The 26,888-nt window shown below is 40.4% G+C and overlaps 1 protein-coding gene across 1 annotated transcript; it reads right to left on the bottom strand.

Annotated features, from left to right (window-relative positions):
* Positions 1–553: 553 nt before the first annotated feature.
* Positions 554–25,694, bottom strand: LOC128468705 (alpha-2-macroglobulin-like protein 1). The gene is made up of 37 exons (XM_053450466.1): positions 25,603–25,694; positions 23,710–23,899; positions 23,469–23,628; positions 22,440–22,492; positions 22,179–22,199; positions 21,476–21,632; positions 21,059–21,143; positions 20,237–20,357; positions 19,444–19,558; positions 19,230–19,336; positions 18,456–18,620; positions 16,875–17,105; positions 16,391–16,463; positions 15,222–15,367; positions 14,893–15,048; positions 13,890–14,021; positions 13,126–13,234; positions 12,075–12,159; positions 11,408–11,633; positions 11,143–11,266; positions 10,355–10,476; positions 10,136–10,187; positions 9,409–9,492; positions 8,873–9,049; positions 8,336–8,411; positions 7,957–8,113; positions 6,962–7,036; positions 6,416–6,575; positions 5,956–6,134; positions 4,996–5,211; positions 4,698–4,822; positions 3,989–4,079; positions 3,511–3,579; positions 3,150–3,252; positions 2,640–2,681; positions 1,346–1,492; positions 554–738 (listed from the first exon to the last, which is right to left on the bottom strand). Exons 1-37 carry the CDS (start codon positions 25,668–25,670, stop codon positions 728–730), a joined length of 4,410 nt encoding a protein of 1,469 aa, XP_053306441.1. The 5' UTR covers positions 25,671–25,694; the 3' UTR covers positions 554–727.
* Between the last annotated feature and the right edge of the window lie 1,194 nt (positions 25,695–26,888).

The raw sequence follows: 26,888 nt of genomic DNA, 5'->3' as shown, positions 1-26,888 counted from the left end.
CCCTGGTTATACATCCCATACATGGAGGGATTAATATGAATCCCTCAATGCGTTTGCCTGCAGGATATATGTTTGCCGTGCTTACCAGTCTGCATTCACTTTCTACTCATTGCCAGCCAACTCCAGCTCATGTGAGATATTCCAGGAGCTGGGTGACATGTTGGGCGTGTTCTTCTGCAGCTGGATTGTAAAACAATCACCAGGACTTCCAATTGAGGAGCTGTTCCTCCCATCACCTCCTGCTGCTGCGCCAACCAGGGGCCGCAGGTTTTTGGTGGCAGGATGTGGTCGCAGCGAGAAATATTGAGGAAGGACTTCCATGTACATGGGAAGCCCGGAATTTGCGGGACTCCATACCTGGGAACATCCAGGCTCCAGCTACCTGGGACAGTGGCCCCCTGCTTATGTTGTGTGTGGGGCTAGCCCCAAACACATACAAAATTGTAAGTGGCAGTGGTAGTGGAAGTGTGAATTACTCGACTTTTTAAATCCCAAAATATGTACAAATGTCTTTTCAAACACACATGTAAGAAGGTCACCCACAACAAAAAAATAATTATTTCTTGTTTTTATTGGTGTTATGCTTTTAACAAACACGATATCGTAAGATAATGTTTGTATTGGTCCAAAAAGTTATCATTGTCTTCTGCTTTTGGTTGCGAGTTTTTAAGTTTAGCACCGACAGCAGCTTCACTTATAATCCGTCACTGGTGCGATCTTCGATGGTTTATCTTGTTCCTGCAGAGATAGATGTCTTTTTAAAAAATTTGGAATTTTTTAAAATATTATATATATATATATATAATTATGAGTCGTCGGCCACAAAACATCATTGGGCAGCCTCTGGCCTTAAAGTTCTCCAACAACTACTGGGTTTTGCTGCGGGTTCCCGCTTGTGCAGCCACAATCACGTTTGGGGTCTAATGCTCAAAATGATTTTTATCAAAAATATAGCAGAAGCCTCACCGGAGAGCCGAGGGGAAAATGTGAGAGGAATATGGAAAAGTGGGTCGCATATTTTCCTGTGGCGTGGTCTGGGTTAGTAGGGAAGACCCGATGGGGGCCAGTCCTGTTTCGATATAACAGGGGCAGATAGATCTATGCATATGTTCCGCCTAGGACAATTCCGCACATAAATACATCGCTAGGTACACCTGCCTCGTGGATATATTCGTATAAAAGGGTTTCTAAACCGTTCGGCACAGATTTATATTTACAGAGCTTTCATTGGCTTTTCCTTGAGCTCTGAATATTTTGTTTAATGCAAATTCAATAAGAACCCTAAAGAAAGCGTTAGATTGAAGAACAAGGTGAGGGAAAGCTTGGTAAAGAGCAGTCCACAGACCTGCGTGACCCGTCCGGTAGAAGCACCACTTAGCGTCGGGGACGCTCGTATCGTAGCAGCAATGTTTCTGAAGACATTCTTCCTGGGTGATCCCCGGATGTCCACAATCCTTCCTTGCCGACACCTCTGCATTACAGTGACCAGGATCTGGAATAAGAAACAATTACAGAAAAAATGGGGTGGTCTCTTTGATTGTTATGGCTGTGATTGATGTGTCCAACAACCTGTGGGAGTTTTCTCTTACTTTTGTCACTCTGGCCCATCAGCATTTACAAGGGGAGGAACAAGCATTAGATATGGAAGTGTGAGGAGGCCATTTTGACTTGTCAGTAGCAGCAGTTACAGACTGATGGGAGATGGAGTGTGAGACAGTGACAGCTTAGCAGAGGCTGACATTGATGCTCATTACTCATATACAATACTGCGAGTTAATTAATAGTATATTTTAGTGCAGAAAATGTGCTGTTGTGAGGTGGATTGGAGAAGCTGTAGTGACCGCTGTAGTGATTACAGGGACTGCGGCAGACATTTTCCCTGTTCCTGAGGAGAGTTTAGTTGATTAATACAGATGGCCATTTATGCTACGAGCCAAAACTGTAATTTGTGGACAAGTTATTATTTTTTTTATTATCCTTTTATCATATCAATTATTTTTCTTTATTAAAAAAATAAATATTGGTGACTAAACCAGGCATTATAATACATAATATTGGGGTTAGTAGTAGTAGTAATAGTAGTAGAGTGCCCAGGCCGAGCACTCTACTACTGCTGCTGCTGCTGTACCCCTTTGACCGTCCTTACTCTGGGGGAACCTGTTTTTTTTTTTAATAAAAAATCCATAATATTTGGGAAATTCAGTCCTGTTCCACAAGGCTGTATGTACCTATGATGTGCCAGTGTTTGCCGGCCCAGGTCTAGTGCTCTACTACTACTACTGCTGCTGCTCCACCTCTTTGACCTTCCTAACACTGGGGGAATCTTTTTTTAAATTTCTATAATGAAAGATGAGTGCAGAAGGTGTCAGGGAATGTCGTTCCGAATCCAAAAAAAGACCTCCGAAACGTATGGCCCGGAAAATTCTTTACCAAAAACCAATGCGGCAGAAACAAAACAAAAGAGGCGATTTTGCTCATCGTGCACCTGTCTATTAAACACCATTATATTGGATGATTTAGTATACAAAAAATCCTGTAAAATGTAGGATTTGGGAAAGTGGCAGACCCATTTTTAATATTCATCTAGAACAGTTCAGAAATGAATGACAGAGAAATCCATTGGAGGTCAGAATTATTACCTGAACTGCAGGGAGAGTTGTATTCGACCGCGGCGCTCTCTTCTGCAGAGACAAGAAATAGATGGACATGAGAAAGCAGCACCGGTGGGACGGAGAGCCCCCTGTGTGTCTGTTATACTCCAAGTAATTAGGAGACTTTGTGTTTTGATCTACAGCAGCCCCCTTGGGATCCGCTGGCGGATTAATTGCCCTTTAGGTGACATCATGTTTTTATTAATGTATTAATTATGAATTTGTTCCTTAAGAAATAGGAGATTACTTGTCTGGTGTGGGTTATATTGCTTTTATAGCAAGCTTGTACGTATTTTTTCTATTTATAACTCACCGATGTTCTTAGATCTTTAAAGTGTCTTTAAGGTACTAGGCATAGTGCTTTTGTAGGCAGTAGGAATCAAAAAGCATGAGGTCCACTAAAATCACCCAGTTGTGTCACGACCTAGCGATGGGTCTTCAGGATCCTCAGCACATTTATGTGAGAGTCTAACCGGAGTCACAGATAAATTCACGCACCTGGTTCATAATAATCATACACTAGAACTGCGGCGGGATGCAGGTTATCCACGTGTGTTTCTTCTTTGATCTTAAAAGATAAACTTTGTGTTTCGTGTGTAAGCTGCCAAAAAAGAAATGGAATTGTGTCAAATCAGAACAACAATATAATATGATGGGTAGCAGATAAGTGGAACAGCCTCCCATCTGACGTGGTAGAGGTTAATACAGGGGTAGAGGGAATTTAAACATGCATGGGATAGACATACGGCTCCTGAATCTAAGACGAGAGCAACGACTGATTAAGGTTTGAGTCTTTACAGCGGGAGAAACGGGCAGACTAGACGGGGGCCGATCTGCTGGTTAATTCTATGTTTCTTACCTCGCCCAAGTAAATGATGACCTTCTCCTCTGTGATTTCTGTTTTTTTCACGTGTTGATTTTGGATTAGCTGGACAAAGACAAATAAATGTATATGTCAGACGCACAGATACTATCTGACAACTATCCATTAACATATTACTGAATACTGAACACACAAGGCGTGCTTTCATGTTTTCAAAATATGATTCTGTGCCAAATGTGCCCTAATGTGAAATATACCTCCCAACTTTCTCCTCCGATGAATTGGGAGGCTGTGGGACGGAGTTTCAGAAGTAAACGCTACCGTGCGCTTACCAAGCTCTGCCCTCGTCAACTTGCCGGGGGTAGAAGCTTATTGCGCATGCATGTATAATAGGTGGTTACATAATAAGCCTTTTGATTGAATTATAATATTATAATATTCTTAATATATTTATTTTTGTATGACTTTTCATGCTTTTAAGTGTAGTTGCCAATTGCCTGTTTATAGTCCTCACCAAAGCAACGCTCCTTTTATCGGGGACAAATCCTGTTAGAAGTTCAACCTCAACAATCACCATGTTGGAGGAGACTCGGTTCCCGGAGTAACTAAAGAAGACAGAAAGGATAATAGTCTATTATTACACTTAATGTTATCATGTGAAATGTGTTCTGTAGTGAAGTAATGTACCAACATATTATATTGTATGCCCAACACTCACTAAATACCAGCTGCCAAAAACACAGACACATCCGATATAATATTACCTGTCACAACAACCGGTATCAAAAGCCAGAAAGACTAATCAGGTCTTCAGTTCGATAACCAGTACCCCCTTTTTTGTGAAAAGGCTCATAACCCATTGCAAGGATGTAACTTCACAAGAATCATGTGCCACCTTTTCCCCCAAACAGCTTACCTGTGCCACCTTTGCCCCCAAACAGCTTGTCAGTGCCCCCAAACAGCATACCTGTGCCATCTTGCCCCCAAACAGCTTGTCAGTGCCCCCAAACAGCCTGCCTGTGCCATATATTCCCCAAACAATCTGTCTGTGCCATTTGTGCCCCCAAATAGCCTGCCTGTGACCCTCCTGTGTTCTTTCTTCCCCCTGGCAGTAAAGGAAAAGTTGCAAGTGCCACAGATAACCTGCAGCTTTCAGGCTAATGTTTCAGACAAACACCCCTTTTTGGAACCTTACATTTCCACAATAATTTGGTGCACTTTACCTGACTTCCACCATGATGTCAAAGCTTTCATGTTCCTGATAAGTGCAGACTGCGGGACGTGTTTTAACACTCAGGACAAAAAACTTCTGATCCTTTGCAGGTGGAGCGTGATATGTCAGATGAGTCTGGAGAAAGAAGGGACAACACAACTAGTATGCAGAATGAGCGTGTCAAAAACCACAGCTCCGTATCCTCTGCTAATAAATAGGGGAAATCTATTTGTTTTAGCAAGTTCCATGTAAATAATACAACGGGATGACTTTGTAAAGTAAAATTCTGGGGGAAGATGCTGACCAACCTGGACATAGACACATCCGCTTCCCACGGCTGTCACCGTGTACTCCCCTGGGATATCTGGTAGCGATACTTTCTGCTGGAGGTCCGTGCGGCTTTTGTCCACGTCCAATTGTGTTTGAAACCCTGAGAGTGATCGGACCGTCACGGACACCTTGTCTATCTCGACGTGCACTCCCGCTGTAAATTTAGACAGAGCGTGGAAAGCTGCAACTGTGTCCTGTGAAAGAAAAAAGTGCACTTGTGATGAAATGCTCAGCTCGTTAATACCTGTGTCAGGTATCGAGCACCTCTTAAATGCAAAAGTAATGTAGACTAGAATGGTAGAATTTAAAATAAAAATAAAATAAATAAAAAATAAAATAAAACTATTGTTTAGGACCCAACGAAGAAGTTAATAAAGAGAAAAGTTACTTTTCCCACTTAATAGAAAATGCCAAGCAAGTTTTTTCAATTTATTTTTTCCTCTGAAAGTTTACTCTCATAAAAGCAACATAAACCATTAAACTGGTGTCACATGACTATTGAGTGTTCCCGTCAAAAATGGAAATCCAGTAACATTAAATTATTATTTCTGGGAAAGGTTTGGGCATTCGGCACTCCTAAAAATTCTGTTTCTAATGCTGAATTTAGTTCTAAAAATCTACTAGCTAGGAGACTGTTTATTATAAAAGTTACATTTTCTTTTAAATTGTCCCTAAATTCTTTTGTGTGTATAAATATAAATGTTCTACCTAAATGATCCAACGATGATATAATGTGCATTAAAAGAATCAAATGTTCATACAGTATAACAAAAACAGAGTGTGTAAAGTATATATATATATATATAATTATATTTACACATTATTATATTCTTTATGTATATTCTAATTGACCCATTTAATAATTTACAGGATTTTCATGAAATGTGAGAATTCCTTTTGGGTTTTTTTTGTTAGCGTTTATATTTAAGAAGTCGTACCTGAGTGGAGTAGTAAGATCCCTGTGCTTTTTGTTGTCTGGCTATCCAGTTTGCAATTTTAGAAGCTTCATTGAGGTCTTTTTCGTTTGGGTGACCGGTGAGTAAAGAGAGGAGTACGCATGCGCTGGTCTCCACAACTCCGCTATAGGCATACGGCAAATCCCAATGCTTTAAGACACCTAAGACGGGTTATAGTTGGAAAACACATGAGCGTTAAACTTTTTAAAGAGAAAACAAAATCAGCTGGGCACATAAACACATTTTGAAATGGAGAAGGCAGCATTGATTTTGTTTTAGTCTATAAATTTAACACAATGTAACACACTATATGATATATACTGTATGTATAATGATGTATAATGAGATCTTCATTATATATATAGTATTACTAACTTGTACTGGAGTCTACAGAATATCCATACATTTGTCATATGTTGGCGGAGGCGTTCTGGTTCCTTACCTTCCTTTATAGCCTTTGTTTCCAGGTCCTCTAGTATATGTTGTTTTAAATTGTTGTCTCCCGACAGGGAAAAGGCATAGGCGAGGAGAGCTTCAGTGTAAGTGTGATTTGTTTTATCTGCGTGATTCCTCAAATAGCTCAAGGCGTTATCCAACATGGTCTTCGGAAAAGAAAACAAAAATGTATTTAAGAGAAATTTTTTTTTCTACATATACCGCCCTTCAAGGGCACCATCATAATCTACAGCCCTGTATAATGGGTAAAAAAAGAACATTACATCACTTTACAATTTAGACTAACAGGATCAAAAGCATCAGGTTCGGAAATTGTACACATTTGTATGTTTAAAGTGGAATGTTTGCATTTCATATATGGAATTTTGTGAATAACCTAAATCAGAAGGTTGACACGGAATTGTCACCTGTGGTGGTACCAAAGTAGACCCTGAAGGGTCAAGTTATGACTAAAGGAGGCTAAGCCTGTTCCCAGTATGCCGCAAGATCCAACTCTCCGTCTATATTTCTCTGCCAACTTCAGAGAACTCACATTGTGCGCCAGACCGTATTCCATAAGAGAGATTGCAATGTAGGCGGTGATTGCTAATTCGTGGTTTTCTTCATCCTGAAATAAGACACAAAAACATTGGAAGACAACATAGTAACACAATGACATCTTTCAATGCCTTGTATGAATATACAGAAACCCATGAATGGTTATGAATGAAACGCGTGAAGCATATTCCTAGTTGTACTAATATCGTGATCATCCAAACAACATAAAAGCCTTGTTCTAAAATGGCGACATTGATGCCCTTCAAGTTACTTAGTCTTGTGGATAAATATATACATATATATATATATATATATATATATATATATATATACGCAAGCAGCTCAAACTATGTTAAAAGTTGAAGCTGGGTGCGGAGAAATGTGGCAAAAGGTCTGAATGTTTAGAAGTGGACTATAATGCAGAAATAAACTTAAGAAGTGTCTAATATCATTGTGCCTGGCTTATTATACCTGATTTTTATTACATCCAAACTCTTTACAATTATAGGAGCTGTAACTCAATCTTAAATAGAGAAGTGAGGGCAGTAAAGCTCTAGAATGCTCTGCCTATGGAGACATTACCAATACCATGGTGAATTAACAAGACTTCCCCTTGGGAAGAAATTATATTAATTTAAAAGATGCGGATACAGGTATTATTATTTCGCCAAACTATGTCCTTCCATCTGTTGCAGGGCTAACTCTCCCATAATGTTCTTTTAGCATAGAGGCTGGCAGGGGAGTGAAATTAGGATGAAGAATGAACTTGATGGAGTAAGAGCCTAGACCTGCCACAAAGTCAAGGGGCCACTGCTGAAAATGATGAAAAAAAGCCTCTGTGTGCCTTTAAAACATGGAGCGTCAGCATATGACATCACATGAGGTAAGGACGGTGGCCTTAGAGGGGGGCAGCTGGAGGCAGTAAATGCACTACCGCTTAGATCTTTTCTCTTCCTTTACTATATAAGTATGTTTTAGAGATACAAATACCTCTAATCGGTTGTTAAAGTAACCTGTAGATGCTTCAAAGCAGCCATCGGGCTTCTGGAGGCTGCTCAGCCATTTCAAAGAGTCTTGAACGTTGTTTTCATCTATGTAGATGTACTTCCTTGCGTTGCCAAAGCCTCTTATTACAAAGGCCGTGAGCCTGCAAGAGGAGCCCAAAAATCAGGGGTTAGTCAATTTCCACCATTGTAGGTCACTGCGGAAAGAAACCCCCACTATGAATCCCCCCAAAAATCCCCTTAAGTACAATAAAAAAGAGGGGTAAAAATGGACAGGAAACATTAAAAAATGGCTCTCTGTATATTATTATCTTCAGAAACACACATTCACTTTTCTAAATACAGATTTATAGTTTGAAACATACCAAACGTCTCCAGGGTCAGATGCAAATATGCTGTAAGAACCAATTTCGTTTTTGAAATGTAGCTGTTTTTGGTAACCTGCAGAGAGAAAATCGTTCAGCTGACTTGCGGTGCCCCGGGTGGTCTCTTCTACAACTCACTCAACACCCAACTACTTTATTCCACAAATCCGTTCCCTACCGGTGCAGATAAGGGGAACGGAACATAAAATGTGACATAGAACTGGCTGCTTCTATAAACTTTGGCAGCAGTTCCAGTTGGAGAGGCAAAACTTGGGGGGGGGGCAGATTGCCCTCTTGGGTGACACTTTGTATATACACTGTGTTAGCAGGCAAGTCACTGGATGTACTGGGACTGAGCCCACTTTGTTGCGCACTCATCGGGTGGCGGACGTGGAGTCCGTATCGTTGTGCTGCTTGCCTGGGCTGTATGTTTGGGCGGTATTGTCCTCGGCATGCACCGGACAGTAAGCTTCACATTTTTCTTCACGGTCTCTTCATGATATCATGAAAACACCTGGAGCGTTTCCCGTCGCTCACCTGTGGTCAGACTGTGCAGGAATGTTTTTTCTTCCTTAGGTGTTAGATGCCTCGTGTTGTTTATCAGCTCCATGGCATAAAGATTTGCTGCAAAAGTTGCCATATTCTGCTCCCCACATCCAGTTGGTAAATTCACCAGCCTTTCAAGGTCAAAATCTTCGATATTTATCAAGTCACCTGTCAAAGGTTCATGGTTAAAATGCATTGAAGTGAACATGGAGTCCATCATTCCAGCTACTAAACTGTTAAAGGGACATTCCAGCCATCATATCCCGAAAGCGAAGATGTCCCGTTATATTTCCCTGGTGTCCCCCTTTAAATTAATAAAAAAGGTGTATTTGTAAGCTTCCATCGGTCAGGGGATTATAAACTCTTTCTTTCCAGACCTGATTAAGGAGATGGATATTACCCATTTTATTCTGTATTTGGACGTGTATTACGCCATGCTGGCAAAGTTGACCAGAGGAAGCAGTTATACTGGTGTGCCTTGATTAAAATGTAAGATAACGGCAACGTGTATTCTGTTGATTCCTTACCGAAGACGGTGATATATGCGTGTTCAGAACCCTTCACCGCATTTTCTGGAATCTTAAGGGACACCTCTTGTCGTACGCTTTCACCTGCGTGAAAAGATGATTAACGCTATTACTCAAAGAGATACGATTATTCAAGTGCTCATAATAACACTAATTGAGGTAACTCAGGACCTTGTCCATAGTCCCCACTGAATTCGCCCAATAACCCGAAGAGTGTGCCAAAAACCTTTGAATGAATTGAGAGCTTGCATTTCCCTTTTGTCTTCTGACCCCAGACGAGCAACTCCACCAACCATCTGGGTCCTTTCACATTGTCAACCCTTATTGTCCTACCATCTTTCTGAGCCCTTCAATGTTTCACAGGTTATTATCTCATGAAAAAGCCCAAACATGTATGGAGGATGCAGTATTTCAGACTAACATCTTCTTCTTTTACTTTTCTTTACATGAAGGCTAATGGAAAGTCCTCTCTATACCCATTCCCCCAACTTTCTCTATTAGAATGATCTCCAACAACACTAATGGTCAGGATTTCACTCCCCAATATTCTACTGTAATTATTTATACTAATGTAACCATAATACTTCTCTCAATTACTGGATTGTGTACAAAATGCATCAGCTCGGTGTAACTAGTATTTAAAATTATTCTTTTCTACGTATCTTCTGTCTTAACAGCCCCCTTACAATTAACAGCGTATCCATCGCTCCCATCCCAAATAGAGTACCTTTTGGGCACATGCGATAAGTCTCCGTGTGATCCTCCTCGACTCCACTTGGCTAAAATAACAGAAGAAAAATATTAAATTAAATAAAACCCCAGAACACCCCCAGGACACCCATCCCAAATATATATCAAGTCTTCACTGGAGGAGTATTGTTCTCGTGTAATTTACTTCCATTGAAGAATAGGAGAAAGGTTCCTGAATTTAGAATTTAATGCTCACTTTTATCCTGATGGTTTTTTCTAAGAAATCTTGTAAATGCTCATTTTCCAGTCGCTCGTGGTGACCTGCGCAATCACCGTCCACCTTCAGGGCTCCACTGTTAACCTTGAGTTTCAGATAACCTTATGGATAAGAGCAAAAGTTATTTTTCTTTAAACAAGGGAAGTAAATGTGTGACGAGCGCTACGAAGGACGCGTGGTGTGGAGAAATGTACAGAGAGATAGGAAGTAATACGAAAGTTCGCGTAAATAAAAAGAAATCACGGAGGACATGCTAGCACAAGGGGTCTAAGTTTTAATCTACGATGGCAGTGGCTTTGGCGAAATGTAAGAAGGGATTAATTGAGAAAGAGGTGGATACATTGGCCGGTAGTAGCCATTAATACATCGAGTGAAATAGGAATATAGAGGATTTTAAGTGCCTTCCAATACCTTTTCATATTATAATAATAGGAGATAAAGGTGACAGGGGTTCTTATCTTTAATCAGGTGTTTCTTGGCTTGAAATAGTTTCATACAGATGTATAACCCCAAATAACTATTCCTCGTTTCAATATATATGAAGTGTGCAGAACACTGTTTATTTTGCTAGGGAACATGTTATTGGCTGCCGTTACTGCCAATCACAAAAGAGCACCAGTTGACTTTCCCGATATACATAAATAATACACATACATTTATTGTGACTGTGATAGTTTGGGGGAATATATTAAGGTTTTGTGAATCTCCCTGATATTTTGAACCTTGTTTTAGGAGATATAGGAGATTTAGGCAGTCACAGGCAGTACCGATTTTCGAAGCAGTGATGTTCCAGGTAAAGCCGGCAGACTGGTCGGCACAGATACATCTGAAGTCCTCCTTAGTTACCGCTTCAGCTTTGAAATCAGATGATTCAGACAGTGACGCCGCCACCTGTGGGATGAGACATAAAAAGTTTATTATTATTGAGTTTGAGTCATTTCAGACCTGTGTTAGGTACTACACATGATGTTGGATATACATATATTACACATGTAATATAATAGAATTTGACAGGCTGAATATATTACCTACCACAATGCAGCTGTCCAGATAGTTATGGGCGACAGCGGTCACTGGGAATGTTTCTCCCTGCACCGCAGAGTGGGGTAGCGTCAGGTCAATGAAGTAGGATTTCAAAACGGTGAGGTCAACCTCCTTGGCCTCGCCGTATCCAGACTCGCCGAAGCAGAATGCGTCGGTAGCCCAATTAGTGATACTGTCCGGTGTGGTCAGTTTAAGCGTGGCCTTACTGTCTGGTCTGCAAATTCAAAGAAAAAGCTATAAGGATCATCATACAGGGATATTATCATATTATCTATTCCTAAACTACTAATATATTCCAATGTTCCAATAACGTCTTAATCTGGTAAATAGCAATGACTATTCAATGCTAATGAATGAGACCAATTTTTAAATCCTCATAATCATGCCTCATAATCCTTTTTGTTTACACATTTTATTCTTTTTCACAAAACTATATGTTCAGTTTAAGTGTGTTTGTTGACTATATACTCTTTTAAAAGTGTTATTGATGCCAGCATGACCTAAATCCTCTGGCCTACCCTGCAATCACCCATAGACATATTAATGGCTCTATCATGGCAATGCTTTTGATCTCATGTTTTTTTTTTCATGGCTCGACCTTACGCCATGGGAAGCAGACACAGGGATAAGTAAACCAAAGCATTGGAAAATGTACCCTATGGAAACAAGGTCATAAAGCCATGTTTCAGGGAACCACGATCGCACTACAGGCTTCTTTGCTTCTTGTTTCTTCGCGGAATCTACAAAATAGAATGCAAAGATTGAAGAAAATGATCTCGCGATGGCAATAAACAAAGAGATGAGACCATCCTGTTGCTGTGTTATATACTCACTAACAGTGCCTGCCTTTCTCCCAGGTTGAAAGTGATCTTTCTGAACTATTTTGAAGCAACTCAGGGTTTTAGAAATGCAGCAGGGTCATGTAACGTTAGAAAGCTGCAAGGGGATTGCGCGGGGGTAGTGTATGAATGTATATTTATGTGTGTGCGCGTGAATGCCTTTTATATCTGTGTGTGTGATCACAAATGTAAATGTGTAAGTGTACATTATGTGAGCATGAATGTATATTTGTAAGTGTATGTAAGCAAGTGTGTGTATGTATGAGTGTATGTGAGCAAGAGTGTGTATGTATGAGTGTGTGTGAGCAAGAGTGTGTATGTATGAGTGTATATAAGCAAGAGTGTGTATGTATGAGTGTATGTAAGCAAGTGTGTGTATGTATGAGTGTATGTGAGCAAGAGTGTGTATGTATGAGTTTAGATGAGCATGAATGCGTATGTATAAGTGAATGTAAGCATCCCCATATTAAACTATTTATTATTCAATGTTCCAATAACGTCTAAATCTGCTAAATAGCAATGAGTATCATGTAGCGTTTTAAAAATAAAAATACACATTGGAGTTTTGGTATAAAACTAGGGCTAGTTAAGCCCTTTCTGCATGAGAAGCTCCCAATGATTGAATCACTTATTGGTGAGTAAAAGCTTCCTTTTCTGAATAAATCTGGATTTTATACGGGTCATTGTATCAAAAACATTGCATTTTAATACAGTATATTGTATTTAAATGCACATAAAACAAAGGTTTTCAATGGTTTCTATGCCTATTATTGTAAATTAGGACCCTTCGTGTCAGGCAAACACTCTAATTTGAGGGACTTTTGCTCCTCAAGAGGGACAGAAAGTGGTATATGATGTAAAACTTACCCTTTATGGCTGGAAGCCCCCCGGCGGAAGAACGGGCGGTGAACTCAGTAGTGTTGCATACCACTGGCTTTTTGATCTTGGCATTGCTAAAAACCATCAATCCGCTTGTCTGTCAAAGAGAAGGAACTTGGAATATCTATCAGTTTGTCTCTCTGTCTATCGATCTATCATTTAATACAATGGATTAATTTAAACACGCATGGGACGTGTAATAGAGGACAATGAACTAAGGTTGAGTATTTCCCACAGGAATAACGGGCAGGCGAGATGAGCCGAATGGTCCATATCTACCATCATTTTCTATGTATCTACCCATCTACCTATCAATTCAGACATGTAAAGGCACAGATTATAATTGTTATATTACATTATAAGATGGCACTACCAAAATGTATGGCATCGCATATTGTTTTTATTGCAAATGTGGCCTAAAGGACAGTTTCTGGGTTGAGGCGGTGGGCCGCATGCACTTTAGAAGCATAGGTTGGTGGGAAGGACCCGGCTCGAATTGTGATGTCGCTTGTCGCTTTACGGGCAAATTGCGACACTGCCTGACGTATTTAATGATGTAACTGATTTAATCTGATGTCACAGTTTCACTTACAACTGTTTCATTTTTTATGTCGTATATATCGGTATTTAACTATTTGTGACATATAGTTAGAATGTGATGCAATAGATATGGTCAAATCTTGCACTCCTATGCATTATGGTTAATGTTGACCTCCGGTTAACTGCTATATTCATCTAAGGTCTTCTTTTACCATGAATAATTGGTAGACATCTGCTTCTTGTTGATAAGAAACTGAATCATCTGAATGGCTTCCTGGGCACGTGTCGTCTTCTATATAGCCGCTGTAGAGCGCTACGTAAATGAAATTATTCTGAAAAAGATCCTTTAGAAGAGAGAAGAATCCATAAGAAATGCTAGGTTCATGGATGGAGACAGTATTTAAAAAGACAGACCAGAATAAAAAAAAAAAAATAGCAGACTACAAGAGAGGTCACAGAGGACAAGGCTGTGTTGTGTCCTTTATGGGGAATATTAACTAAATTGAATTTATTTTTCATGTTTGACTCCATTGTTTTGGATTAAAAAGTAAACTTGCAAAATTCTATTATCCACATTGCTTGCGGTGAAGCACTTTGGAGCTCTGGAGTGAGTGGCCTGCTGGAGTTTTGTACTACTCACTTCAGCACTCAGTGGCCCCGCTCTGTGAGTGTGAGTGGCCTACTGCTTCGTTGCTATGCTGTTGTTACTCCTAAAAAGGTTTTGTACCGTGTTAGCCGTTGAGAAAACAGGAGAAAAGTATAGTTAAAATGATACCATTTATTGGCTAACTGAGAGTTTGATTGCCAGCTTTCGAGACCAAGTTGTTAGGTCCCTTCCTCAGGCATTAATGTTACTCCTAGGCATTTCCACTTCACAAGAATAGCACTTATAGCGGACCGGGGCAGATCTAGCAGGTCAGAAGTTTCACAAACTTGTATCGATGGTGGCATCCTATGACAGCGCCATGTTTAAAGTCACTGAGGTCTTCAGTACGACCCGTTCTATTCCCAGTGGTTGTCTATGGTGGGTGCTGCCTATGTGCTTGATTTTATAAACCTGTTGGCAATGGGTGCTGCTGGTCATCTAGTGTACCGGAAACAGTCCCTGAAAACCATGAGTGTCCCTTTAAAGACGAAGACTATTGGGAAGTATGGTGCTATATGAGTGCATATAAAGTAGCATTACCTATAGTTGATTGTATAGTGGTATCTCACCTCATCCAGAATAGGTAGGGTGGGCTCATGAGCCCTGTGATGCAAAAGTCCTTTATCCACAGAACGCACAGAACAAAACGAGCCGGGTTCTCCCCTGATTTCCAGGTTCACCTTCCCTCTTGGCTCTACCACTTTTTCAGAGAATTCAAGTTGAACCTGCGCACAAAAATATAAATCATCAAAAAGAAATACATGGACACAAAACACTCCAGTTTCATAGAAACTAAGACAACGGCATCTTGATGGATCTATTCGGCAGAAGTTTAGCTCTTTTGCCTGTCTCTACCCACTTTCGCTCATCAAGGTCATTTCTTCTAACTTTTCCTTACCTTACTTTTGAAGCACGCCGGGATTCTGTACAATGATTTATCTCCAGCCATACCCCCGCTCCGTAATACAGTGAAAACCAAAACCTGGGCCGTGGGGTACAGATCATTGTTCACAGCAAATTTTAGCGAGAATGAACCGTGTAGAGCTGAAACAAAAGTTAAACGTTGATTGTACAAAATGAATAATAGTTATGAAGCACAAAAAGGTAGTTTGCTAAGAAACAAGTTGACGAAGAGATAGAAAGAGAGAGAGACATAGAGAGGTCCTCCTTATAGCCATACCAGTTGTCCATGGTTTGGATCAATGGTAGTGGAGCAAACAGATGTTGCATCTCTCTATAGAGCTCTAAGGACTTTACAACCAGTTTTTCAGACTCTTACTTGTTCTTCTGTACTGGTGAGCGGAAGGAATTGGGAAGGAAGACTGTGGGAACAGTATGGTCCAGGACAGAGCTTTGACTAAATGCACCATACACTTCAGACAGGAGAGGCAAGTTGACGAGTGTGTTCGGGCCACTAGATAACGATGCCCCCTACACCTTCATCAATCAACTGACTTCAGTGTAGGAATTACGTCTGACCTCATGGGACCAACTCCGACGGACCTTAACTGGGTTGCTTTGCTTTAAAAAAATGGTGTTTTAATTGCATATTTTAAGCTCCAACTTTTATGGATTTTCTAAATATATCTGTTCTTTTCTTTATACAAAAGGGTTATGCCAATGACGGAGAAAAGTCTTATTATGAAATCTCTGTGGGTTCTGTATCATATTGGTATCTATATCTTTAAGGCTTCAATTGAACATAAAGTGCCTACTACTGTTTTTTTTCCACTTACTTATTCAAATGTCCTCATTTTACTCAACTAATGAAACACAAGCCACAGGATCCAGAAAAAGGTTTGAAAATGTCCTGCGTTGATAAACCACCTTCAGCATACAATTGATATCGACACATTGGTCCAAATATATTTGTGATACCTCTTGGTGGACTGATGTTAGCACGCTAAGGTGTCACATATCCTTTTGGACCGTAGGTCCCTTCTTCAGATGTACATTTGAAGAATGAGACCTCTTGGGTCTTAAAAGCAGATTAGTGGAGCGTGAAAGGGACTCATTATTCAGAATAATGAACAAATGGGACAGAGAAGCACATGTAATATCACTTACTATGGTCATTGTCTTGGACTTTGATCTCCTCCTTGTGTTCTCCAAAATAATTTATTCCTTCTCTGCCACGAACCTGCAAAAAATAAAAGTACCGTATAGATAAATGTGCTAAAAGCTAGAAATCAGTCCTCATTTTATGGCTTTGCTGATGTAGAGCTTATGGACAGATGTTATGCAGTCTAGAGAGATCTTGCATATGCAATTAGGGTTTTCTATAAAATAGGATTCTAATGAAACCCTTAAAATATAGTCTGATAACCCTACTGTCCATGGGGACATGTTGCTAATGACTGGACCGTTCCATTGGTTGCTATGGCTTAGAGGAATGTAATGGTGTTTTACTTTATTGGTAAGGTGGTAGATAAGTGGAAGAGCCTCCCAGCAGAAATGGAAGAGGTGATACAACGAGACGATTTCAACACCCATCCGAGGAGGAAAACAACATTTAGTTATATTATTAAAAACCTGACAGTTAATTACTTACAATGTAGAAGAAGGAAAGGTGGTTTGAGTCGGGATCCAGCTCGTTCTTATTGATGTGATATTCAACTTTTATTGGCTGCTCCTTGTCACATGGCCACTTCTCAGCGAGGGTTTCCACCTTCAAATAGCTGTTGCTGTCTGAATAGAAAGGCTTGAGCCATCTGTATGAAAATGCATGTGAATCAAAAAATTCTTCATGCTCATTGTCCGTGTCCTCCAATGAAAAGGCTCCCTGAAATGAATGATAGGGGAACAAATAGTAAAGATACAAACATCTGAGCAAATACAAGGTGGTGTGTCTATAGAAACTGTATATAAATGTTTATCATTTCTAAAAAAAATGGGTTGACAGTAGACTGGAGCTCCATGTGGTAGGGCCACAGTGGAAGCCAGGTCCCCAATCCTCTTCTTCTGGGGCTTAACTCCTCAAAGCGGGATCCGCAACCCTTTCACTCTTGGCCTCCCAAGGACCCACTGAAGTCTTCAAGAAAAAGTACAGCTGCCCAACTTGTGAGAGTGCCACATCAAGCACCAAAAATGTTGGATTGTGAAACTTGAAGACAACAAGGAGAGCCCCAAGTCTTTGTGACCATTATGCCTGCATTGAAACCCCTAATCAAGAATATTCCGAGTCTCAGAGACAATGCTTTAGAGCAGCGGACCCCAACCTTCTTGGCACCAGGGACCGGTTTTGTGGAAGACAGTTTTTCCACGGACCGGGGGCAAGGTGTTTTTGGTTTGACTCATGTGCAATACATTTATTGTGCATTTTACTTCTATTATTACTATTATTATTAATATATTTATTATTATCTATTTATTATTATTATTAATTATTATCTATTATTAATATATTTATTATTATTTATAATACTCCACTTTCATTCTCTCACTCATTCTAAGGCTCTAAAGCAGGGGTCCCCAACCACCGGGCCGCTGTACCGGTCTGCGGCCCGGTGGTTGGGGACCCCTGCTTTAGAGATCAAAGGTACGTTGGGATTAAATCACTCGGTACCCAAAAATCAAAATAGTCAGACATCAGATACATGAAACCTTCATGATGTGTAATATCTCTGAACTGTACTCTTCAACTGTCTCAAATCGTCAACACGTCGGACCTCAGTCTCCACATAATTCTTTGGAGACAAGCTGAGAGGAATTCATTCAACTAAAATACTAATTAAAGAGGTATTTATCCAACAATAAGAAAAGAAACAACGGATCTCGATATGTACGGCTTAGAGGAGAGAAGAGATAAGGGATGGGATACAAACATTTAAATACTTAAAGGAATTTAACAAAGTAGAGGAGGGAAATTTATTTGAAAGGAGAAGAAATGTTATAACAAGAGACCATAATCTAAAACTAGAGGGTCAGAGGATTAAATGGAACGTTTTACTTTACTGAGAGGGGTGGTGGACATTTGGAATACCCTTCCAGCAGCGGTAGAGGTTAAACCAGTAAGGAAATTTAAACATTCAGGCAAAAAGAAGGACTGATTAAGATTTGAGTCTTTTCCCTATGGAAAAACAGACAACTATATGGGCCAAATGGATATTATCTATTTATCTGGAAGACTTACCGAAATAACCACCATGTCTTTCCATTCAGATGTATCAAGTGTAAAATGAGCAATTCCCTTCTCATCAGTCACCAAAGATATGTTAGTTTTTACATCATCATTGTTCACAATCAAGTATACGGTTTGCTTCTTGCTGGGTTGGTTGGATGTATCGGTGACTTTCATCTGAAGAAGAAGATGGAAATTGTTGAATTTAATAGACCATCGGTTTGTCGGCCACTCAGTATAACCAGCAAGATTATTGCTTTCTTTGGACAGACTAATGTCCCATACAGGCCATATCAAATAATAATAAAGGACTGGCTGTGGCCGGCAGTGAAAGTAGTAGACGTATTGGGCACAGGCAGGAGAATTTGGCCATTTTGCTTGTGGGGCTTAATGTGGTCATGTTACCGAATGTTCCGTGACCCGGGGGTAGTAAAATGACAGGTTCCACACAGGGTAAATGTGTGACTGTATCTTAGAATTAGTCTGCGTGTGAGTGTGCAGTTTAGTGTATGTGTAATGTGTCCATGTCTGTGTATAAGTGTGTGTTAGTCATGGTTGTGGGGGGATGGGTCTGGGCGCCACTTGACTTTATTTTCAGCCTGGACTGGAAGGCTTTTGCCTGGTTTAATCGTCTCTCTCTATGATAACCTCATCGTTTGCCTGCTACTGCATCTCTATGTTTGATGGTCATCACCGCCATGTCTCCCTTGTATCTTATCCCTTGCACCAGTGTTGCCAACTCGGCATATTTCTGTAGGGCAGTTGGTTTGTCTGCTGTCTGCTTACCATGCCAGTGAAAGGAAGTCCTCTAAAATAAAAAGTCTCAAAGTCAACAAATGATATTAGCTCCAAGGTTCCAATTTCCAGCTCTGCTTCTCCTTTTTCCACCAGACCTTTGGAAAAACAGATAGAGGTTTTCGAGGATTTGTTTTAGTTTAGGTGACTATACTGCAGTAAACATATAGAAACTACTCCACCTACATATTGTAGTCAGCCTTACCTGTGATGTGCTCTTTTAGCGCGGCTGCAACCGTTAACCGTCTGATATATGTGGTGACTGTTAAATTGAAGAAGCCAAGGTCAACCTTCGTGGTGAAGCATCCTTTGTTATCAGTCTGTTAACGGAGAGGGAAATTTCATGAGCTGAATAGTTTTTCGTGGCAAAGTGTAGATGAAAGCGCTGGACGTACTACTTATCATATTTTACTTTTACACATCTTAGGTGTGAATCTTTAAACAGACCTTTTCAGCCTTTGGATTTTTCTACCCAACGGCCAATAAATCTATAAATCTTCAGGTAAAAAAATAAAAAAAAAGGTCTGATTGAAGATTGCTTAGGGGTTTGCCAGGGGACCGGCCACCATTATTGCACTCTGATAGAAGACATAAAATATTGTCATGCATAATCTTAGCGATGCTTCCTGACGGCTCAGGATCAATTTCTTTATTCGCAGTGCAGGGGGGGGGGGTTGGTATTTGGCCACACCCACTTCCCAGCCACTAAAGGCTGTCTGTGGCTAGCCCCACCCCTACATGCCACTAGCCCCACCACTTGAAGAAACCACTCCCTCAGAGAAGGGAGAGCTTCGGGTAACTTACCCTACAAAGTTCTCAGGTATCTATGTATGATCAGCCTAGGAGCTCCTGTTAGGTGAACCTTTATCATTTTAGGGGAAGGACTACCACTGATAAATATAAAAAGGTTTAATGGTATACATCACGCTTCACACCACTGATACTTTGGCATTATAGCCCTAGGCCTCATAAATTCAGATGGGTGCAACAACTCTTACCTGTGCTCCATGGATATGCTGGCAGGCCGAGGTGTCCTCTTCATGTTGTTCCAGTGGGTTAGTTGGATACTCGCAGACATAAATATCAAGAGATCCATGAACTGGCTTCCCAAAGGTATAACTGGAAAGGATAGTTACATCTCACGCTTTACATAAATGAGTGGATATCCACTGTGACTTCTACTGCCGAACAGTGCTTGGAAAGTATTATTGTTACTATGAGACTGCTGAGATTCGTAAGAGTAGTTAGAAAGTAAGACAATGAAACAATTTCTCTCTGCTACAGGTTGTCCTTTTATGTTGCAAGCAAGGGGAAGAAACCGGCCACTATGAGATTCCCAGTAAGATTCTCCTTTAGGAAGTGCTTGCTCAGCCCCAAACATTTGCCTTAATTCGGTAAAGGTGCAGTTGAGTCTCCCAACTTGGATAATAACTACTGCCATCTCTACTGCACTCCACAACTCAGCTCAGATCTACTCAACACAATACTTGAATTGTTAGTGATTTTCAGTAAATAAGTAAATACAGTTACAAAAAAATACAATCTCCAACAGCCGTAAAATACGCACTTTCTTTAATTTTTTTCTATAATCAATTATTCAAGAGGTCTCTCCTTTGGCACTCCTAGATATTCTACTCTATTTCTCTACGTGATGATCCATTGTCTTACCATGAAGACCTCTAGTATGTAAAAACCTACAACCCAACGGCAACCGGCTCTAGGTTTATGTTAAAAGTGTATATGGCGGAGTTGACAGAAGTTGTGGTAGAACCATAGTTTACATTTGGGAGGAAGACAATGATGCTACTGATCCTGCTTACCTGCCACAAACTTCCAAGACAAAGGATTCATCTTTTGGAGTCACTTTCTTCGGCAAATTAACTTTGAGGTCAAACTTTTTCAGGACTAAGGAAAGAAATGTATGAGTTACGCTCAGAAGATTCAAGAAACCACCTTCTCCACAAGATTAGTACAGTGGTTACCAGCTATCAAGTCCTTGCATGGTGGCTCTACTGAAGGCCACTCATTGATCTTTTTGTATAACATCTATTGCGTCAATTTCTTCTCTACTATCTACACTGCATTTAAAAAGCTTTCTGAGAAAACAACTAACGACCACTAGGTGAAACGTGTCCCATATCATAATCATTACATTTTTACTGTAATAAGAACAGCCTGTTAGTCTCTCTTTAATGATCCTTCTCGAGAGTCATTGAGGTCTTTGTTTTGTTACGCACCATATTCAGAGACAGAAAATGATTTCGACTCATGTTTATTCACACGAATCTGATAATCTCCCAGTGGTATCTCGTCTGCCAAAGGGAAGCTTAAGTCAACAAATCCTTGAATGGGGGAAACGTCTTTCCACTGGGCAATGCGGTTTTCCTTTGGATCCTGCAAAAAAATTGTGAATAATGGGAAGTAAAATATATTTATATGACATTACTATATGATGTTTATCATCTTTATTACCATATTATTAATGTTACTATACTGTATGCGAAAACCATATTACATTAAGCAGAGAAATGCATTCTCAACCTAAGCCGCTGCTTGACAAGGTTAAGGTAAAATCCAACACATTAATATAGGGGTAATAAGCGGTACAGTAAAAGATATGACCAAGAGACCAAGAGGAGACCAAGGACTTTATATCAGGTCTGAGTCTTTATATCATCAGACCAGGGCCAAATGGGTCTGATCTGGTGGCATATCCTCTATTTCTGTGTACAAAACAGTCAATCTCTGTATTATGTCCTAAAATGTAATTGTCATTTTTGAACGTATGTATTAAATGTAAAGGTATGATATTCTGAGAAATGAAAAAAGAATCCAGTGACAGAAAAATACTACTATATGAAGAAGCCTGAAGACTGGATTATCATCCCATTTACGAATCAATGAAGCTTTGGAGAATGTGATGTTTTTTCTTGTTCTTACCAGAATCTCCACCAATGGAATCTAGAAAGAAAACACAATATGTTATCTCTCATCTTTAATAATCCCGATATCATACCTAAAATATATTCTAACATTGTTCCGATGACTGAAATCGGGACAAACAGGGAATTGCAGCAGTGAGTGGACTCTAGTCTGCTAATCTGATTTATGTATTCCTTCGTTGGATACTTTCGTACTTAACCCCTAAAGAGTGTGCATGTCTCAGTGTGATAACCCAAAACCCAGATAAATGTATCTCACCTTTTCATTGACTGCACGTAACTTGAGATCCAGTGACACCAGTCGAAAACTCACTAAAGTGAACACATAGAGAAGAAAAAGTTAGGAACTTTATATACGGCTGCCTCTGATTGATATAACTGCACACACTGCACTCTGTATACTGACTGCCCTGATATAACCCTGCACGCTGCATTCTATATACTGACTGCCCCTAATATAACCCCACAATCTGCATTCTATATACTGACTGCCCTGATATAACCTCACACGCTGCATTCTATATACTGACTGCCCTGATATAACCCCACACACTGCATTCTATATACTGACTGCGCTAATATAACCCCACACACTGCATTCTATATAGTGACTGCCCTGATATAACCCCAAACGCTGCATTCTATATACCGACTGCCCTGATATAACCCCACACGCTGCATTCTATATACTGACTGCCCTGATATAACCCAACACGCTGCATTCTATATACTGACTGCCCTGATATAACCCTGCACGCTGCATTCTATATACAGACAGCCGTGATATAATCCCACACACTGCATTCTATATACTGACTGCCCTGATATAACCCCACACACTGCATTCTATATACTGACTGCCCTGATATAACCCCACACGCTGCATTCTATATACTGACTGCCCTGATATAACCCCACACACTGCATTCTATATACTGACTGCCCTGATATAACCCCACCCTCTGCATTATATATTCTGACAGCCCTGATATAACTCCACCCGCTGCATTATATATATGGACAGCCCTAATATAACTCCACCCACTGCATTATATATACCGACTGCCCTGATATAACTCCACCCACTGCATTCTATATACTGACTACCCTGATATAACCCTGCACGCTGCATTCTATATACTGACTGCCCCAAATAACCCTCATACTTTTAACTTTTTTAAGCATTATACTTAGAATAAATGGCTGCACGTCATGTCTCCAGAACACCATCTACTAACACAATGCTCCATGTATAAGCCCCATTAAAAAAAACCAGTTTGAGCCTCACCTGTCTGTCCTGGTTTGTACATTGGTTTATCCAGATGAATGAAGGTTCCATGATTTTGGGGATATACTCTAACCTTTTTGGAATCATTAACATGAAAGTTTTCCCCGTCTATTAAAACATTGAAATTCCATTGATGCCGCCAGCCGTCAATTTTAGGAACCTAATGAAAAATGAAAGGTCGTGCTAATGCTTTCGGAAAAAAGGATTGCTTACATTCCAATACGTTTATTTCTGTACTCACCTGTAGTTCGTAACAGTGGGAATAGTCGTGGCCGTCAATTTTGTCTTTAACTTCCAGTTTAATTTCCTGAGTCTCTGGATCTTCCAGTTGCAGTTTAAGGTTTGCCGGACCCTTCAGATGTTGGATGGCCAAACATGCTTTTTGTGTGGATCCAAAGTGAAGACTATCCGGAATCGTGACAAGATAGTGACTAGATGGACATAAGGAGAATAAATAATATAACACGAGCCCAATGTAAGCAACAATGTGACTGCAGAGAGTATAGATAAACTATGCGATAATATGTTCTCCTGTGGAATGATTGGCCTTTTTACTTCCAGGGGAATTGTTGGATTTTCAACCATAATTACACTAATTTACCGAAATTACTTATAGCTTGTACTTTATCAATAAATTTCCTTGATTAACTTCCCCATATGTTTAAATGGGAAAAAGATCTCAACTCCTCTTTTCCGCTAGAGCTCCGTCGTCATCGATCAGGATTCTACAACCCTCCAAACTGCCAATCAACACAGTTTACACGCCTTATATTACTTCCACTAGGTTGTAATGCAGTCTGTATGATGTTTTTTTTAATTTTTCATGTTTGTATGGAAATTTTCTTGCAGTTTGATGTGTTCCTGTTTCAATGTGCATGCCTGCATCTACCTACTCATGTATCAACACTCTGTATGGTGGCTCCTTTGTACATTTTTATGTTTGGGAGACGTATTAAGAGGTGTTGTTCAGTTTAAAATGATCTTGCTCTGTACGGGGTTGCCCCCTCTTTGTGGGATTCCTGCGATGACACTGTGTACGGGGTTTGTATCAAATGTACCTTTCACTCAATCTGTAAATATCGATAAAATATAATTGTTTAATAAATTTCCTTGATTTGGAGATATTTATTTTAAATGTTTAATTGAACCCAAGGGAAGAGGCGATCCTTCCCTATTCCCATCCTTACATAGTCTGCCAGAGCCAATCAACAACAATCAGCAACTTACTAATAGGAGAGAGATAACTTAATAAGGAAGAATAACTGGCTCCCTATTACCTAACATATACTAACCATCATTGGGTACTAACATATAAGGCCATCCATAACACTGCTCCTCCATACATCCCTGCCCTCATAAACAAATACTGTCCTACTCGACCCTTACGTTCTTCCCATGGGCCAAGGCTCTCCTCCTCACTCATCACCTCTTCCTTTTCCTGTCTACAAGATTTCACTCAAGCTGCCCCATATCTCTGGAATCTACTTCCACCAAACGTTCAGCTTCACCCTCCCTCCCGACATTCAAGAAACATCTAAAAACCCACTTCCTAAGAGAAGCCGAACCATCTTAGCTGCTAGAACTTCCTTATCACTGATACAACCACCACACTACCTCTCACCCTTTCTCTATGCCTTATGTCTGTCACCCCATTCCCTCAAGATTGTAAGCTTGCGAGCCGGGCTCTCTCCACCGAATGTATCGGTTTGTCTTATTCCGTCAATTCTCGTCTTGTCAGACCCCTTGAATATATGTAATGTATTAAGCGCTGCGTAAATTGCTGGCGCTATATAAATAAAATATAATAATAATAATAGTAACATCACAGAGAAAACAGCTTTATGTTTGGCAGCTCCCATGGAATGCACATTATGTTGGGTTCTAATAGACATGCTATGCAATTTATACATGGCTTATTTTTTACAGATCGTTTTAGGGGTACCTACATCTGATCACAGGCGGGCCAACAGCTCACCTCTGCTCAAGAAGAGCTTTTCAACTTAAGAATGTATTAAGTGTCCTTGGAGAATGCGGATGGACATTATTTATTATAGTTATATATTATCATTATGGCATTTCAGAATCTTACTATTATTTCTTTTTTTAAATAAATTAATAACTCAAATCATCTTACGGTTCTGATGATTCCGCGACAGCCGATCCCAGGACCGCCAGGCAGGTAAACGCAAGAAGAAGCTGCATTTCGGCTCCCACAGACACCCTCTGCCTGTAGTCGGAATTTAAAAACTACCTTCCCTTTTATAACATAACAGACAGAGGAGTTTGCCCTATGTTTTCTATATCGACCCGGCCAAGAATTATTGGCCAAAAAATTGAATTTCAGCACAGGTTTCTGACCTCTTATCTGTTTATACATATCTGCCCACGTGTGCCCTTTTCTGCCAAGTTCTCCAAATTGTTATTATTTGAATAACTCTTTACACAGCCCATATCTTTTATTGGTAAATCTGCAAGCAGAATTTAGTAATATTCTGTTATCATTTATTGGCAAACTGTGTTCCCTTGCCTCATTAATACTATCGCTATTTCACTGACTGCTGGGTTTACTGCGCATGCGCGTTGGGTTTAGGCTTCTTGTGCATTATTCCCTAGTCACAGGATTCAGGATTAATTCTGTCTGCTTTATATGATACAGACTTTATTGCCACAGATTTACATTCATTCAGCTGGCTCTTTTATAACCAGGGGTGCCCCTAGGCTCCCTTGCTGGAGCATTATATTTCCCGGCCCCCGCAGTATTGTGACTGTTGCTTGATCTGTGTATTCTGTTTCTTAATCCCTGGCTCTGGACTCTGTTTTCGGTCTCGTCTCTTGATTTGGCACCCTGTATGGCTTGATGATTATCTGATTATTGACCTTGGAATGATCTCACCTAATACCTCTATCTTATCCCAGTGTACCGCCATTTATGACCTTTCTATGTATGACTTTGTTTTGCTTCACCTGCTCTTTCAGTTCCCCAGTCTGTCTCCTGCCATCTGCTATTTCCCCAGTCCGTCTGCTATCGTCCGCCATGTCCCTAGTCCGCCTGCTGCCTTCTTTCAGTTCCCCAGCCTGTTGTCAGTCCTGTCCCTGTAGCTGATGCCTAGGGTGTGATTGAACCCTCCATCACTGGGGCCACTGGCGAGGCCTGAGAGCCGGCCTCCTCCCTATTGACTATGGGCTTTGTATAGACTTCTCTGTCTACCCCCAGCAGTATATCATCTCATCACTTGCTGAGGGGATTATCTCTGGCACACAGCCAGGATATACAACCATGTAGAGACCGCCATTGTTTCAGTTTAATATCAGACCCCCCCCAACCCCAGTTCCACCACTATAGACATTTACCCCGGCCATCCCTGGAACTGATTTTGGCCAGTAATAGATAATGGAGTTTGGGACCCTATTGTTAATCCC

Source organism: Spea bombifrons, chromosome 11 (genome assembly GCF_027358695.1).
Source record: "Spea bombifrons isolate aSpeBom1 chromosome 11, aSpeBom1.2.pri, whole genome shotgun sequence".
NCBI lineage: Eukaryota > Metazoa > Chordata > Amphibia > Anura > Pelobatidae > Spea > Spea bombifrons.
Note: the sequence above shows the minus strand (reverse complement) of the source record. Positions and strands in the feature narration are given on the sequence as shown.

Excerpts from the sequence above, each read along its gene's own strand:
- LOC128468705 (XM_053450466.1), bottom strand. The coding sequence starts at position 25,670 with ATGCAGCTTCTTCTTGCGTTTACCTGCCTGGCGGTCCTGGGATCGGCT. Across the intron at positions 21,633-22,178 it reads TTCCATTGGTGGAGATTCTG|GATCCAAAGGAAAACCGCAT; the intron begins GTAAGAACAAGA and ends ATTTTTTTGCAG. Across the intron at positions 10,188-10,354 it reads AAAAAACCATCAGGATAAAA|CCAAGTGGAGTCGAGGAGGA; the intron begins GTGAGCATTAAA and ends CTGTTATTTTAG.